This window comes from Pogona vitticeps, chromosome 8 (assembly GCF_051106095.1).
Source record: "Pogona vitticeps strain Pit_001003342236 chromosome 8, PviZW2.1, whole genome shotgun sequence".
Taxonomy (NCBI): domain Eukaryota; kingdom Metazoa; phylum Chordata; class Lepidosauria; order Squamata; family Agamidae; genus Pogona; species Pogona vitticeps.
In genome coordinates this window covers 20827819-20844406 of record NC_135790.1, presented here as the reverse complement: position 1 = coordinate 20844406, position 16588 = coordinate 20827819, and the positions used below count along the sequence as shown (strand labels likewise).

At 41.2% G+C, this 16588-nt stretch overlaps 1 protein-coding gene across 4 annotated transcripts in view; it reads left to right on the top strand.

Moving 5' to 3' along the window:
* Window positions 1-9601, top strand: part of APLP2 (amyloid beta precursor like protein 2) — a 56952-nt gene extending 47351 nt beyond the window's left edge. For 2 of the 4 annotated variants that reach the window (XM_020791792.3, XM_020791813.3), the window contains 7 exons: window positions 728-827; window positions 1169-1342; window positions 1898-1933; window positions 4854-4936; window positions 6726-6800; window positions 7142-7297; window positions 8102-9601. In XM_020791792.3, coding sequence (XP_020647451.3) covers window positions 728-827; window positions 1169-1342; window positions 1898-1933; window positions 4854-4936; window positions 6726-6800; window positions 7142-7297; window positions 8102-8203 — 726 coding nt within the window. In that variant the 3' untranslated portion in view covers window positions 8204-9601. The remainder of the gene's footprint in view (window positions 1-727; window positions 828-1168; window positions 1343-1897; window positions 1934-4853; window positions 4937-6725; window positions 6801-7141; window positions 7298-8101) is intronic. The other 2 variants (XM_020791822.3, XM_020791801.3) reach the window with 1 other exon arrangement.
* The last annotated feature ends 6987 nt before the right edge of the window (window positions 9602-16588 follow it).

Below are 16588 nucleotides of genomic sequence, written 5' to 3'. Positions count from 1 at the left end.
TTAAAAACAAGACAGTTAACTTGTTTTACTGTATCATTGTGGATATCGGCCATGTTGGCTGAATGGAATCTTTCTGCATGGAAGACTGATACTGCTAAACATCTCTTTAAAAAAAGTTCTTTGCACGATTGTGTTGTAAACACCCCAGAGTGTGCTCTTGCACTATAGGGTGGTATATAAGTCAAAAAACAAAAGCTAAATACCAGACGTTGCAGGGAAAAACAGAGACTGGCCTACTTCCATCTTTCTTTCTTTTTATTTACATCCTTTCCTTTTCCCAGTAAAGGGACTCAAGCTAGCCTAAAAATTTTTCAAAGATAAATGTAACTTACATAGAATAAATTAAAAATTTATTTGCAAAACAGAAACAGTGTGCTAGAAAAACAACAGGTCACTTTAAAACAATTCAAAATATAAGCACATCAGAAAAGTAAACAAAAATCCCCTTCTTTGGCAGCTCAATGCATTGGTTAACAAGAGGATCTTCCTGGAAGCATTTTCTGGCATATTTGGGTCTCCAATGTTGGAAATAGAACACTGGACTTAAACAGACTTTGTTGTGGACTTCATGTTGCTTTTAAAGCTGACTGTTGAATATTGTGACTTTTATGTCAAGCAAATACAGTGCAGGTTCTAAAACACCTGGGCTCCAAAGCAGATGTATGTTTTTCATTAAAAACAGTACCAATAAAATTGATGACATGAACTCTGCCTTCTCTTTTGATAGGTGATGACTCATCTCCATGTGATTGAAGAGAGGATGAATCAAAGTCTCTCCCTGCTGTACAAGGTACCTTATGTGGCTGAAGAAATCCAGAATGAGATTGGTTAGTACCTTTAACCTGTTTGTACAATTGCTACAGTGGTTTGTCAAAAGCTCCAAATCATTTAGGACATCTGAGCCCATTGCGGTTAATGGAAATAACTATGAGCCTAGGATGTGGTTGTCAGAGTTCTCTTTTGAAAATATCCCTCTAAATAAAATAGAAAGTTTTCCTAATAAAGAAAGAAACCAAGGCTGAATGTAGCAAGTGAAGGTGAATTTCTTGGGAATGGAGTCCTATTGCTGCATATAAATGAGAAGTATATATAATAACTCTAGTTCAGTGTGGTAGTCTGGCACAACCAATATTTCCCTCTTCAGTCTAACCTCTCTTCTTTTATATAGATGAGCTCCTTCAAGAGCAGCGGGCTGACATGGACCAGTTTACTTCCTCCATTTCCGAGTCCCAGGTGGATGTCCACGTCAGCTCTGAAGAAAGTGAAGAGTCTCCCCTCTTTGATGGTAAACCTTTCCGTCCATTCCAGGTGAAGACTTTCCCAGCCTCGTCTGAAAATGAAGGTATGTAGGACGAGGAGTGGGTTGTTTACTGCATCTCTAGCATCCTAAACTGTCTGGCCTGAATGGACATCTGAGATCACCTCGGACAACTCGCTTGTTCACATTTTCTGCTCTTGTTAGAGCTGTTTTATAAGTAACTTGTGATATAAGAGGAAATAGGGCACTGGGTTCTAGTTAATTGTTATTTTGTGTTCAGTATTCTGATTTAATTTATGTGCATGGCCAATCAGGAGTTTTCCAGTCTTGCTCTCCTTCACAGGTGCTTTCGTTCTAGCTTGGCTATGAATCCTTTCCATCTGTAGGGCCCTTAGCCCAAAACCTCAGTCACACTATGCCAAAGTGCTTCGACGTTATCAAAAATCCATTCTCTCTTGCTTCCTATATATGTTGGGATTAGAGGAAAGAAGTCTCAATTTGATTTTAATCTCTAACCTAAATATTGTCTGGATCCTAGTCAGAAATTGCACACTATCCTTTTTTTCTTTTCTCTTCCCCCCTTAATCTCCTTTTTTCTGCTATTTCTGTTTTTTCTTATTTTTTTTCCTTTTGCTATAGATTCTCAGCCGGATTTATACCATCCAGTGAAAAAAGGTTGGTTCTGAGCTAATCCTCTAAATGCTTCCTTCATGCCTTCACCTTTGCAGTATGTCTTGCTAGCTTTTGCTTTTTAGTTCCATAACATCCGCTTGACCTCCCATCCTTTCTGCTTCTAAAAAGCTTTAGGTGTGAATCACTGAGTTGGATTTTAGACATGCATTGGTTTTACTACATAAATTAAGGCTTAATATGTTTTCAAGTACTGCAACAGCAGAGTTTGGGGGTTGTGGTATAAATGCTGATCAGGTAGATATTTAAATGGAAATAAAAGTTTTTATTGCTATAATTTTTTCCTCCATCTGTTCTACATCACAACCTTGATTAGAATGAGGCACTTCCATGTTGAAAGACAGAAGCTAACTGCAGTGCTGTCCTATATTTGATGCTGCTCTGTGCAGAATTGTATAAACCTATTCTATATGAAGTATCTCAGAATGATCACTAGAATGATCACAGGAAAATGGTGGTGGAGGAGGTAGGAAAAGATGATGACAAGTGGAGCCTGTCAGGTCAAAATGTTTAATATTCTGTAATTTACTGGAAAGATTTTCCAAAAGCTCTGTCCAAATATCTACAGTTGCAAAATCCAGAATACCCTGTTTATGGATTAGAGAATATCCCCATCCTTCCATTTTTCTGCAGTTTCTTTTTGCAGTGTGTGCATGCTTGATTTTGTGGCCTTCTGTTTGGACTGTGTAAGGCAAATGGTAGAGAACAAAAGCTATATAAAGGTGTGTGTCCCCTTTGTGACCTATTTTATCGTGTTTCATGGTTACACTTCCGATTGACACTCTTTTGCCTGTTAGTGGAGTGTATCAAGCTTTGCTCTAAATGTTTATTATCAGCTTTCAAAGATGGGTTCCCAGCAACTGCAGTTTGTTGAAATTCAAAGTCAGTAGCAGTAAATGAGAACTGGGATTGAGGAGGAAAATAAAGATTATAGGTCAGTCTTTCTTAGCCCAGTACCTTTCAGATGTTTTGCATTGTCAGTCCCATCTCGCCTGCCAACTTAACCTCCTAGCTGTGGCTCATGAACATTGTAGTTCCAACTGTCCATGTGGCTCATGAATGTTGTAGTTTCAACCATGACTGAGAGATAATTTTTACTGGTCCACTTATTCCTTTGATGTTGTTTCTGATGCCTCCAGAATATTTTTTTTAATCCCCCCCCCCCAGTAATACTCATTCCTTGTTTTGTAACTTCAAAGCCCTAGAATTAATGCAGCAATCTTCCTGAAGTTTCTCTCTGTCTTTTTAGACACATGTACACTGCAGTGAGCTTTTTGGGAGGAAAAAAAAACCCACAAAACTTTTTCTAGTCTAGTCCTAGCAAAGTTTTCATAGATTTGCAGGCATATTTGTTTCTGTCTTCCTCTCCTTTCCTGTTGTTCTTTTTTTCCCAAAAGAGTGGTGAACAAAAGGAACTGCTGTTCTTTTTGAGAGATATTGCAGGATCTAAACTGCTTTGTCTCTGAGTAGCAATCCGCTTAGGGCTGTTAAACAATGTGGAACTATATAATGGTACCTGTCACAGCATCCGAATTGATAGCTTAGAGCTTTTTTTATGCTGGTTCCTGAGAATAGGAAGAGTCATATAAAGGCCAGAAGCTGACCGATTAGGAATGGCATCTAGAAGATGGCCCAAGCTCTTCAGAAACCATAAATCACCCAGTTTCACAAAGTAAGCCACTCTGGCAGGCTTGGGGAGCAGGATGGACAGTCTGGAACATGCTTGGAATGTAAACTAGCATTTTCTGAGTAACATAGGAAGAATTGCTTTCTTAGCTTGTGGTGGCATTTTTCAGGCAGAAAGAGACAAAAGGAAACGGTTACTGTGACAACTACCCTCAAAGCACTATATCAACCTCTTTCCGTCAAAAAGATCAGCAGTAGCAGAATACACTAAATAGCCTCCGAGCATCTCAGGTGTGAGACAAGGTGTGTTAAGAACTGGTTTTATTTGCCCCGTATGCAGAATGTCACACAAGATGCCAGTGGGTACCTTGGTTCTTTGTGCAAAACTATAACCCAGGTTGGCATTCTGTAGGGTTCCATTATTGGGCGCTTGCATATCTGGAGTGGTTTGAATCTTCCGTCAGCTCCTTTGGCTGTTCATCCACAGCAACATCAGACAGTTCATGTCTCAGCTAATATTTGCACCATTGTATTGATGTCCTTTCCCTTCCCCAAGATGCTCCTGGGACTGGCTGAGGGATATTTGGAACATCATCATTAGCACCTCCCTTGAAATTGATTGATTAAGCCAGGCACAGGAAGAGGAACTCATTTACCTTGTTCAGTGGGTGATCCTATTTTGGAAGAACCCTTGAGACTTTTTTCTGCTAGCACTTGCTGATATGCAGGCATTTTAACAGGGTGGTGCTGCATCTGTAGTGGCAAGAATGTTAGGAGTTCTCTGCTTTTGGGGCACTTGTGTTGCAGTCAAAGGCATGTCCTCTTGTGATGGGATTTCTGCACTTTCATTGCTTTGTGCCATGTGATAGTAATCAGAAATAAAGTAGTTGTGTGCTTAAACCTATAGGGAAAAAAAATCACCTTCCATTCTTAACCTTTCTCCAATTCCCATTGTTTGTCTCACTAGCATCATATTTATGGTATCCTTCCAATACATGCATAAAGAAGAGGTGTAAATCACTGTGGGGGGGGTATCAGAAATACCTAGATACAACGTTCCCTTTAAGGTGCATGTGTGCAGGGCTCCATTGGGGCTGCGCACAGGCAGCCGGTTTGTTTACTTCCTGCTTTGAACGAAGCCCCACCCTATGCGTGTGCACAGGGCAAGGCTCCCATGCAGCATGAACGAAGATTAGAGGGAACGGTCCCTGGGCGCCACTGGGGTCTGCCAAATGGCCTTCTCCTTTGTCTGATGTCATACTCAATTTCTTCTGTGCAGGGTCTGGTATAGCTGAGCTTGATGGACTGATAGGTGCTGAAGAGAAAGTCATTAACAGCAAGAGCAAGCTTGATGAGAATGTGGTAAGTGCTTTGCCTTCCTTTTACCCAGAGGAGCCCCATCCTGACTATGTCCAGCAGCTTTGTGACTTGCTTCCATGCCGTTTGCCACATGTTTGATAGTCACTATATTCATTGTTACATACACTGCAGGAGAGTAGCTGTTTTTTTTTTTAATTGAGTTACAGCACTGTAGATCTGCAGTACATGTCAAGGACAGAAGGGTAGGAGTGGGAAGGATCTAAAGTCAGCACCCAAGCAGGAGAAGCCCTGTGATTCTGGTTGGCAGTATGCACTCCCCTTTGATTCTCTGACACAGGCTTAACCAATAGCTTTGTCAGCTCCTCCGAGTGACTGCAGCTTTTGTCAAGTGCAGGAAGTAAAATGGACATTCCATAGCTTTTTAAAGCTAATGTAAAGATACAGTTGAAAATATGGTGTGTTTTCACCTGCTCTACTTTGTTTCTTGAGTCAAATAGCTTTAATGAGATGATGGAATCCAAGACAGGTTTATTGTGTTTAATAGCGTGACCTCCATGACAGCATTTTAAAATTACATGGGTGTTACCTTATGGCATGTACATCATATCGTAAGCATTCTTCGCTGCACTAAATCATTCTAAAGTATAGATAGTATGCCATGCCAGGCTCAGTGTGTGAGAGAGATGTTTTTAACCCGAAACCCTTCCATTTATTACAGTATGAAAGGGCTGTGAAATTGCACTTCCTGGCACTAGCTCAACACGTGCCATGTTAAACCCCACCTTTCTCACCAGTGCACATAGTGCAGCTCCCAGAGGCATCTTGCTCAGTGCCAGTGTGAATGGATGCCATGTACATGCAGGTGCACACATGTAGGTCCTCCTTAGTGTTAGCAGAGAGGCTCCTGAGCCTGAATTCTTGCTTATGTGGAGAGATCTTGTGTGTGCTTAAGAGTGTAGTAAGTGAGTCTTGTCGTGCAGTGGTTAAACTGTAGTACAGCAGCCCAAACTCTGCCTACAACCCAGGTTCAATCCCAGGTACTGTAGCTGGCTCTAGGTTCACTCAGCTTTCCATTCTTACAAGGTTGATAAATTGAGTTCTCAGCTTGCTGGAGGTGGGGGCAATGTGTAGCCTGGATGAGATTAAATTGTAAACTGCCTAGAGAGTGCTTTGAGTGCTATATAAACAACACAATTTGCTGCTTCTTTTTTTCCTCCCATTTTTCCAGAGGGTAGCTATGTTAGCTTGCTGAAGTAAGAGCCAAAAATTTTCTTATACACTGACAACTTGTACTTGGTATAAGTTATTGTGAACTATAACCCACTGTAGCATCTGAAGAAGTGGCCACAGTCCATGAAAAGTATTCCAAATAAAAATTACTGGCCTATAAGGTATGCCAGATTTTTTGATCCTCATTCTGCACTTTTTAGTGGTCAGGATTGTGCTGTATCTCATGCATTTCTCATGTGAATTTCGTTGTATGTGTATATACTTACAATGACAATAAAATAAATTATTATTATTATTATTTAGCAAATGTGTGTGGAGCTGTGTGAACAGCTCAATGCCATTCTTTATTAGTTGTTCTTGTGCAAAGGGTCTTGCATCTTTTAGCCCTAGGGAGATGTGCTGGATTTTGCTAATTGCACATGATCTCCTTTCATGAGCATGGGAGAAATGTGTGATATCCTTGTAGAGTTAACTATGGATTTTCTCTGCAACTGTTGCTCCTCTTTGCAAATCAGAAGTGACTTGTTGTGCAAATCCATGCCCACTTTTCTTACATCTGTCACTGGCACCTTCTGTAAAATTCCCTCATGACTGTTTTCAGGTTATTGATGAAACCCTTGATGTGAAAGAAGTGGTTTTCAATCCTGAGCGAGTCGGTGGACTGGTGGAAGAACGGGTATGTATATGGCCATCAACGTGGACTGGCAGTTAGGGGAATTCAAGCCCCATCTTGGTACAGAGATAGAGCTTTCAGTTCTGAAGGTGCTGTAAATGTTGTAAAGAGCAGTAGACTCTTGAGAACCGTGGGCTGCAGAGGGCACATGTAGGCAACCTGGGTTGTGTGCAAAAGGCCTATGTCCAAGGAAACGTTTTAGGCCTCTGCGAGCCAGACCATAATGACAAGAGACTGGGGCAAATCATAATCAGGCACATCTCATGCTTGTTACGGCAGCTGACCAAAGGAAGAGGTTAGTACTTCTGACTGAGCCCCTCCCCATGTCTTCTTGCCCCTTGCAGGAAAGTGACAGTCCCCTGCGTGATGACTTCAGCTTTAGCAGCAGCGCTCTCATTGGTCTCCTGGTGATAGCAGTTGCCATAGCTACCGTCATCGTCATCAGCTTGGTGATGCTGAGGAAGAGGCAGTATGGAACCATCAGCCATGGAATTGTAGAGGTGAGAAGGGGCCTTGATGTGCATAATTGGAACAGAAGGGGTAGAAGGAAGCAGCCAATCCTTTTTGCAAGGCAACCTTGTTGCTTGTAATTGGCAACCTAAGGTCCTGGCCTCTTGACAGTGGAAGCCTTGCTTCCTTCGGTTGCAGCTGTGTAGCAGTATATCTTCCAGAGTAATTCACTACCAACACAGGAAGTGAGAACACAATCTATATAATGTATTGGATCACAGGTTAGTTAAATAATTTGGTAACAGGCTTTGGTGTTGCACACGAAGAGTTCTGAAGGGCAATGGTAAAGCATCATTGACTTAACAGTTTTCCTACAAATAATTGAAAGGAGATGTAGTTGAGGCAGCATCTTTCCTGCGCAGGAGGAAATTGTGCATCCTCTGAGCTCAGTGTAGCCCAGCAAGGCTGTTCTTGGATTCTCAGGGTCCCCTCTTCCTGTTCAACATCTCAGCAAAACAATCCCCCCCCCAATATTTCCAAAGGCTACACAGTTCATGGCTAAAACAAGTCCTCCTTTTCTTCTGCGTCCACCCCTTTTCTCTTAAAACAAAAAAGGCAATCCATGGAGGTGCTGGGACATGGTGCAGGGACAGCAGTCCTTGAGTCCTTCACAGCTTCTCACCTTCCATGAAATGATGCAAGCGAAATCTCGTGTAACGTAGATGCAAGTTTAACACTTGCTAACACTTTAGTTCTGTCCAGGGCCAGATATTAGATATTCATTTGGTTAAGATGCTTGTACATCACCTGTTTGTCTACTGACCATTACTCTCTCTCCCCCTTCCCCCCCAAAGGTTGACCCAATGCTAACTCCAGAAGAACGGCATCTGAACAAGATGCAGAACCATGGCTATGAGAACCCAACATACAAATATCTGGAGCAGATGCAGATTTAAGGGATGTTGAAACTCCGGCAGTCCTGCCCGACAAAGGGTTAGGCTAGGGAGGGCCAAAATGGTCCAATATTTTGGATCAACTACTGACCAACTGTTGCTTGAAGAGGACTTCATCGTACATTCAGAACTCCTGGATCATTTAAGACTTAATTACTACTGTAGAGTTACAACTTCCATTCTTTTAAATGGGTGAGGAAATGATAATATAACAATATATGATATATAAACCTTAAGTGGGAAAATGGGTCTATTGCAGATATTTGAGATGTAGTTTTTTTTTCTTTTTTAAGAAACTCAATCTAATGAGGAGAAATCCCAGTGCTGTTGTATTGTCTGATAATAACAAGCTCTCTGTATAAATGAGAAATGTTGTTTTATTTCTGATACACCACTTGTATATTCAAGGTCACTTGTACCAACCACATTGTATAAACGGGACACTCGTGGCTCCTTGGTCTTTCTGGCATTTATATAAAGGCAGTATTCCTTTTTAAAAAGAGAGAAAGGTCAATTTGTTTTCTCCGAAGTCAGAAGCAAGACAGATTGGATTTAATGTCTTTTGGGGGAGGGAAGAGCCCAGAAAAGTAAATTTGAAACAATATTGAAAACCTTATATGAATTTTCAGATGACAGTGTCCTGTGCAATTCTGCTGCTATGTGGCTTGGTTTTCAGAATTCTAGACCCTCTAGAGCTATGGAGGGGAAACGCTTCTGCCATTTTAGGGCCTTCTTAGTGGAATATGAAGGCATGGCTTGTGCGTTTTGGGATTGCACACCTGCCTTGCTTTCTGCACTCAGTCCTGCTATAGAATTGGAAGCCTTTATGTTTGAGTACAGATCCTTTCCTGCCTGTCTGCACCAGCACCTTGCCTAGCGTCAGCAAACCCCTCTTGGTTCATTCAACCCTTCATGTCAGATCACAACCTTTAGAAGTGAGGGAGGCTGATATATCTTCCCATGACACCAGGGCTTGTGCGCATTGCCAGAGCCACTGACATGTGTGGGAATAACTAAGAATTAGGGGAGCCAAAGAATCATTGCAGCTGTGCCCTCCATTTTGGGATGGGGCTAAGGAGGGGAGAAGACAGAATGCCCAGGTGATGGGAAGGGAGAGAATTGGTGGGCAATGGAGTGTCATGGGAGTTGTTCCATCCACCATCATGTCTTTGTAATGCTTGTATAGTTGGTGTTAATGCTCACGGCTTTTTTAAAAATTCTGGAGGTTCTGGTAACCTGTGGTGTATTTTTTTCTGTTTTCTTTGACTTTTCTTTATCCTCCACTCCTTATCATGTCTCTTCCCACTATGCACAGATTTACTTAACCTGCAAACTTCTTAGTGTGGTCTGTGGGGAATGTACAAAGTTGAAAACACATCAATAAACACTTAAACTTCCAAACCGAGTCCTGTGTTTTATCCACGGGTACCTTGTTAAGTCTATTTTTTTGAGCTAACTGGAGCTTTGAGAAGCTGTGGTGTACATTTCCATAGCTCTAAATCATGCTTGCCACCACCTTCAGAGGCTGTTGGTAGTTTTCTTGGGCAGCTTGCTTGCAGCCTTGTGGGACTCTTTATCTTGAGGACCTCCTGGAACCTTAGGTTAAAGCTTTTCCTACCTGCCAAAGTGACGACAGTTATTCTGTAGCCACCATACCGAATTTTAGATGTTCTGCTTTGAATTGTTCTGTTTGTTTCATGCTAGAACATTTCAAAGGACCAAATTTGGTACTTGATAATTTGCACCATGTGACATGAGCCCCAGAAGACACTGTTGTTGAGCTATCAGTCTAAAAATGTATCTATATGCATCATCCTGGCATCTTTGCTAATTACTCTTACGTCTTAGCAGTAGCATGATGTAAAGCAGCTGCAGTCACACTGATAAACATCTCTAGCCTCCATTCTAGAATAACATATTTTATTCTATAGATAAACAGTGAGCAAAGTTGAGCTGAATGCCAAACTTCCTTGGGTCGATTGAATGTGGCTCAGATTTGGTGGGATATCTTTAGGGTGGTGAAACAGTGGCTCCCTGGCATTGTTAATGGTAGTTTGTGTGTGGATGTGTGTTTTGACATAACCCCAGTTGCTGTAAAGCCCTCTACTGATTTTCCCCAATTTGGTGCCCTCTAGATGCGCTGGACTGCAACTCCCATCATACCCAGCCAATATGATGAGTGGTGGGGTTAGACTGTCGTGAGCCTCTGTTATTATCATGGGCGTTATTGCTGTTTTTACAATTGCAGTGCCACACATCACGTATGTGATGTTTTACGAAGAAAGATGAGGCCTCTGCCCAAAGAGTTCATAATCTAGTAACAGAAGAGGAACAAAAGAAGAAGGGCCAAGGACACATCTCTGATGTCAGGCTGAATCAGCAATACCATTTACTTTGGCGTTGTTGGTCTTTGTTTGGTTTTTTCCCAAGGGGGGAAGGTTAATGTTAGGAAAGCAAAACATGAAAGGATCCATGGAACGGAAACCAAGCTCTGGTTCACAGGCTGGCCTGTCTTGAAGGGAGAAAGGCCATGCTGCCTTTGAGTCTTGAGATGCCCAAGAAGCCACTCAAGCCTGCCAAGTGGTTGTTCAAACCATGGTAATCAAGCCAGTGTGAGGAGGTTTGCAAGGTTTGTTATTCCCTGTGGCTAGGGCGAGCCACAGGAGACCTTCCCATGCTTCTGCTTTTTTCCTGAAATAAAACATAAGTTCAAATTCCTTTTATGCCCCTTGCCATGATTGCCAGACCCTCTGCTCCTCCACAATTTAAAACTTTTGGAAGTATATTTTTGGCTACTAGGAGGCACAAGAGAATTTTTTTAAAAAAATTAGAAATCCATATTTGTATGTTGTGTGGTTAGTTTTGATTTTCTTTGCCCCCTGGAGGTGGGTGAGTGCAGAGTGGCCCTCTGTTATTTGTGGAAGGCCTTGTGTGATCTCTAGAACGTTGAAAGATGTGCATACCCAGCCTATGACTCATTCTTCAGTCAACAACATTATTTTTTAAGTTGTGACAATGGGAATAGGAAGATAAGATTTGGTAGCATCAGGAAACTTGACGACGGACTGCATCGTAATACCGAAGATCTTCACTTCTCTCTATTTTAAACTTTCCCCTTCAGTTCTATTTTTTGCAACCAGAACTTTTTTCTTTCTTGGCCTCTCTTGGATCAGAGCTGGCACTTCGAACTCACTTTGAATAAGATATTCGTTTCGTTTTTGAAGCTTCTCCAATGATCCCACCTCCCTCCACAATCCAGGACCAAATGTCTGGCTTGTGAATGGCTTTGAACTGATTAAACTTTCAGAGGTCGTTGTCTTAAATAGAAAACTTTATATCTCTCCTGAGGCTCGGGTGTCACCATTTTTAAACCTTTTTTCTCCATTTCTGCTTGGGTTAATCTGCTATAAACTGCCCTCTGCACGTTCTAGGCGTACTACTGTCATGACACCTAGACTTCAGTTCTGATTGTTCCTTTATTTACATTTTCCCATTCCTATGCTCATTTCTCATGAGTCCTCATGTCTCCATCATTTTTCTTATCAAGCAAGTCTTTCATATTTTTTGACTCCAGCCTTTTCCACTGCTAGTTCGCTTGAGTAAGCTGAAAAGAATGAAAAAGGAAGCTAAGTCTAATAACCAATGTGGCAAGAGGCTTTCTTAATGCCCGTGTTTCCTGTTAATTAAGACTTTCCCCAATCTCGCACTTGCCTGTCCTTTAGCATAGGGCTCTCCTCCTTGGGCTGTGTTGCTAGACTCTGTTATTATCGTGGAGAAGGTTGGACATTCCACCAAGGCAGGCTGAAATCTCCTGTTGTGCGAGTCTTGTCAATCCACTCCTTTCTCTTTGGCAAGTCCTGTTATTTATACTTCTAATGTCTTATTTCCTGTTTCTTTGTGGGGAACTGTGAGTTTTGAATCATTTTCCCTCGTTCCATTGGAATTATCCATTAAAAAGCTAATAATTTTCCAACCCTGGCGGCTTTAATGACTCTTCACATGGCTTTCATGGCCATGGGAAGGCTAGATCGGCATCTCTCAGCAGAACATTTCAACTGGAAAAACCTTGAACTATTTTTGCATTGATTTTATCTCTTGCCTGCTTAGGGGGGAAAAGTGGAGTTGCTAGAGTTACCAATAGGAGTGGGGTGGGTGACTCGGTGAATGCCAGGTTGGACTCTCTACAATGGCTTAAAGAAGTACTTTTAGAAACATTTACATGCCTAAGCTGTTGGTGGGTTGCCTTTAAATCGAAGAAAAAATGAACCTCTTTAAGTGCCTGTTAAAGGATTGTTCATATGCATATATACTGTCCTTGATGTTCCTCTTTCTGTCTCTGTTTTGTTCTTTAGGTAATTCAAGTTAGTCTGTAGGTAATGTGATAGTTATGGTTTTGGACTGACACTACCCAGATTTCTTGATTACATCAGCACACAAACTATCCAGTGTTGCAATAACAAGTTGCCTATTGTTTTGAAAGGAAATAACCTAAGAGCATAGGTAGAACTGCCTTATACTTTGATTCATCTAACTCAGTCCCGGTGACATGGGCTGGCAGCAGTTCTTTGTGGTGTGGCAGAATTTTCCTGATCTAACCTGGAACCACAGGAGGTTAACTTTGGATCTACTGGACATAAAACAGATGCCCTACTGCTTCTCTGTGGCCCTTCTCACATGCTTAGGATTCACAACTAGAAGCCCTAATTTTGTATGAGTTGCCCATCGGATGAGGCAATGGGGGGCCAATTGCACCTGAGCGCTATCACGTTGATTCCAACGTACAGCAACTTTAGTGGAGTTTTCAAGGTAAGGGAGACATTTAAGGAGTGGTTTAGCACTGCTATCCCCCAGTGAATTTCTACTTCTATTGAAACTAGAGATCCAACTTCTGCAGGCTTCTTCCTCTGCATATCCTAAAGATGGGCTCCAGAGAGTTGGGAAGCCCACTGAAACACATTTTTGCAAAACCCAGGGACTGCAGGGAGAGAACCCCTGATTCTTCTGCGTATGGATGTACACCAGTGGAGCTTGACCCACCTTAACAGAAGCATCATTGGTAGGTGCTTCCAGGAAGGTATCAATTTCAGAAATTACTTTCTTTGGTTTCAACCAATAATCCCTCTTTCACTCAAAACTATAGATGGTGTTTAAAAAGGAATGGTAGTTATTCATTTTAAATAAAACGAGTCTGTCACCTCCTTGAAGGTGGCCAGGCAATTATCTGCAGGGATAATTATCTCGTGATCCGCAGCTTGTCGGAGAAGATTTGATAGCAGATATGAAACCAACTGTCTTTGATATTTAGAGCTACAAACTTTTAAGTTCACTTCACCACAAACTCCCAGGTTAAATAAAATAGTTTTAAGTTGCTTCTAAAGGACTTCTTTATTATCTGTTTCTTAGGGTTAGGGTTAGATGATTCCAGCTCCTTCAAGATACAGTACTGTATTTCTTCTAATTATATAACTGGGACCAGGCTGTCTTCCGTTCTGGACACCTAGATGCTCTACAGTTTGCAGCTATTGAAATGTTTGCAGCCTATCTGAGTAGAGATGTTGTCTATGGTTCTACAATGACTGGTGGAGGGAAGGTATTTCACAATCCCCTGTGTCTATCCTATTTAGAGATTATGACTTGACATAAACTTATTTTTATTTCTTTGAGGTCTCTTTAAAGGATTGCTTTGTGTGGAACTGGGCCCCCAAAATAATAGTGAGAAAAGAACATTTTCGGGAACTCATTTCTTTAATTCCCTGCATTTATTCAGTTAATTCGCAATCATAATTACATACTTTCAAGACAGTGCTGAGATATGGCATTTCGTTTTGTATTTCTTTTTATACTGATAGTTGTGTTGGTTTCTGTATTAAAGAATCTGTGGGTTGGATCTGGACTTACTCATGTTTAGAGGAAGCCTGTTGAAATCGGTGGATGCAGGATGCCTGCTTAGCCCCCCTCTCCATGTCGGTGGGCCAAAGGAAATGGTGATGGAGGGGATGGGATGAGCGTTTTCCCAACCCCACATGCCTTCATGGAATACAGGAGAGCCCAATTCAGGCATTACCTACCCAGCAGTTAGCATGCTTAGAAGTGGTTAGTCCATCTCCTCTCTGTGGTTGCTTTCTCCCTGTGGAAAGGGACGAGACTCTGAAGGGGATAAACTCTTGCTTCCATGTAAGTTCTATGCGTGATCCAGATTTTTCGTCAGAGCAAGATCCTTCTTTTCAGATGCAACATTCTTCATGTGGAGAAAGCAAAGATGGGGAGGGGAATGATCAGGGATGGCGACTCGAGTTGTGTCACTTGCTGTCAAGTTGGACTTAAGTCGCACTGGTGGTTGGACTCCAACATGACTCAAGTCCCCCTCCCCAGTGTCTGAGACTCAGCTCGTGACTTGGAACCCACTTACCTCCCCCTTTTTCCTGGGGGGAGAGCTTGTTTTTATTAGGGACTTGGGAGATGGTATCAAAGGCTCTAACTCTAACATAGGACTTGGACCTAAAGACTCACCAATATTCCTGGGAATAATGAGCCACTCTTCCCTTAAGTTTTTTAATAACAACTGGGTAAGTAATGGCTGAATAGGGCTAGAGAGAATCTGTGTTGTGGGCTCAGCCTAGAGCTGTCCCATTTTGCTTGTCGCACATCGTCAGATTCAGCATGTGAGTTCACGTTGTTGACCTCATGAATCAGATACTCAAAGAACCTACTGTCCAGATGTAGAGTCTGGGATGGCAATGTTAGGGAACCTCTTTCAACATTCCAAGAAATTAGGAAATTCCCATGGAATACATTCAATTTTATTTTTTTTATGTTTTATTGTGTCTGGAGGAGGATGACTAAATAGGTACATAGAATTCCATCAAGACTTGCATCATAATGCTATTGTGATAATATTACTAATTTGTGTAGGCAATTATTTCAATATAATTTATAGCTACCATTAAAAATTTGGGAGAGGCTATGTATGTTCTGAAATTGAGATGTGACATAATTTTGTTAGCTGCAACACCTGTCTATCCAGCAACATTAATTCGTCATCCCAACGCTAGGTATTTATATATAGATATGTGTTTTTAATTGTTTTCTCAATCCTTCACAGCTGAAATGCTTTGTAAAAAATTTAAAATAGCATAAAAATGAATGGGGACATGCTTCACTCTCAGAAAGTTGCTGGTGATCATAACAATGAGTCATTTTATGCTGCAATAAATTGTTACAGCATAACATGCGTCCACACTGGATTCCTGCCATTCCATTCTACCCTATTTCCCTGCATTTTTAGATCTTTTCTTTCCAGTAATCAACAATGTATTCTGTAGCTGGTGAGCACGTACAGTCATTAAATGCTTGCAGTTTCAAGTCCCTTTGCAAAAGGCTCTTTAATATACTTCTGCAATATATGGCTTTTCTCAAGTCTGCTGATGCTTCTCTCTTCTGGATGGATGGTACCATTTTGCCTAGGTAGAGGCTGGCATTTTCAACATTGCCTACAGAGAGAATGATGGTTCTCTCTAAAAGGACTCAGATCCCATTACTGCATTTCTGTGTGAATTCACACATTCTGTTTTTGAAAGCCAGCCAGCCTGGAGCTGTGGTCTGATTTAGAGATAGCGGTAGCAGCACAGTTAATTTGAAATTACATTTTGTTTAAGCATCACAATAATAAAACTTCTGTGGTCTTGCTGCCACCCAGTGATATCTCTACAAAGTCCTCTGTTATCTGAGTAATAAATACCAAGTCCCTAGAGTTAGATGGTGTTATTTAAGGCAGTCATTCCATAGCGTAGAAAAGAATAGTTGGGGATTTTTTTTAGTGGGTGGGGAGTGTTTGGGGAATTTTATGTGTGTGCATGTGTCCGGTCTCTGGATGTCTGTGAATTTCATTGTATGGGTATACAGTACTGTGTATATAGTTACAATGGCAATAAATAAATAAATAAATAGATAGATAGATAGATAGATAGACAGACAGACAGACAGACAGATAGATAGATAGATAGATAGATAGATAGATAGATAGATAGATAGATAGATAGATAGATAGATAGATAGATAGATAGATAGATAGATAGATAGAAAGATAGATAAGATAGATAGATAGATAAGATAGATAAGATAGATAAGATAGATAGATAGATAATAGCAGTGATCTTAGCACAGCCAGCAGCTCAAGTTCTACCATGAAATAGATGTTCAGCCTTTTCTCTCAGTTGCCACCACCAGTATTCATTCATTCATTCATTCATTCATTCATTCATTCATTCATTCATTCATTCATTCATTCATTCATTCAAAATATATACCCCCTGCCTTTTTCTAGGCTCATAAAAGGGGCCTTTACCTCCTCCTCTTCCCAAGATTGGAAAAGGAATGTTTTGCCCTACT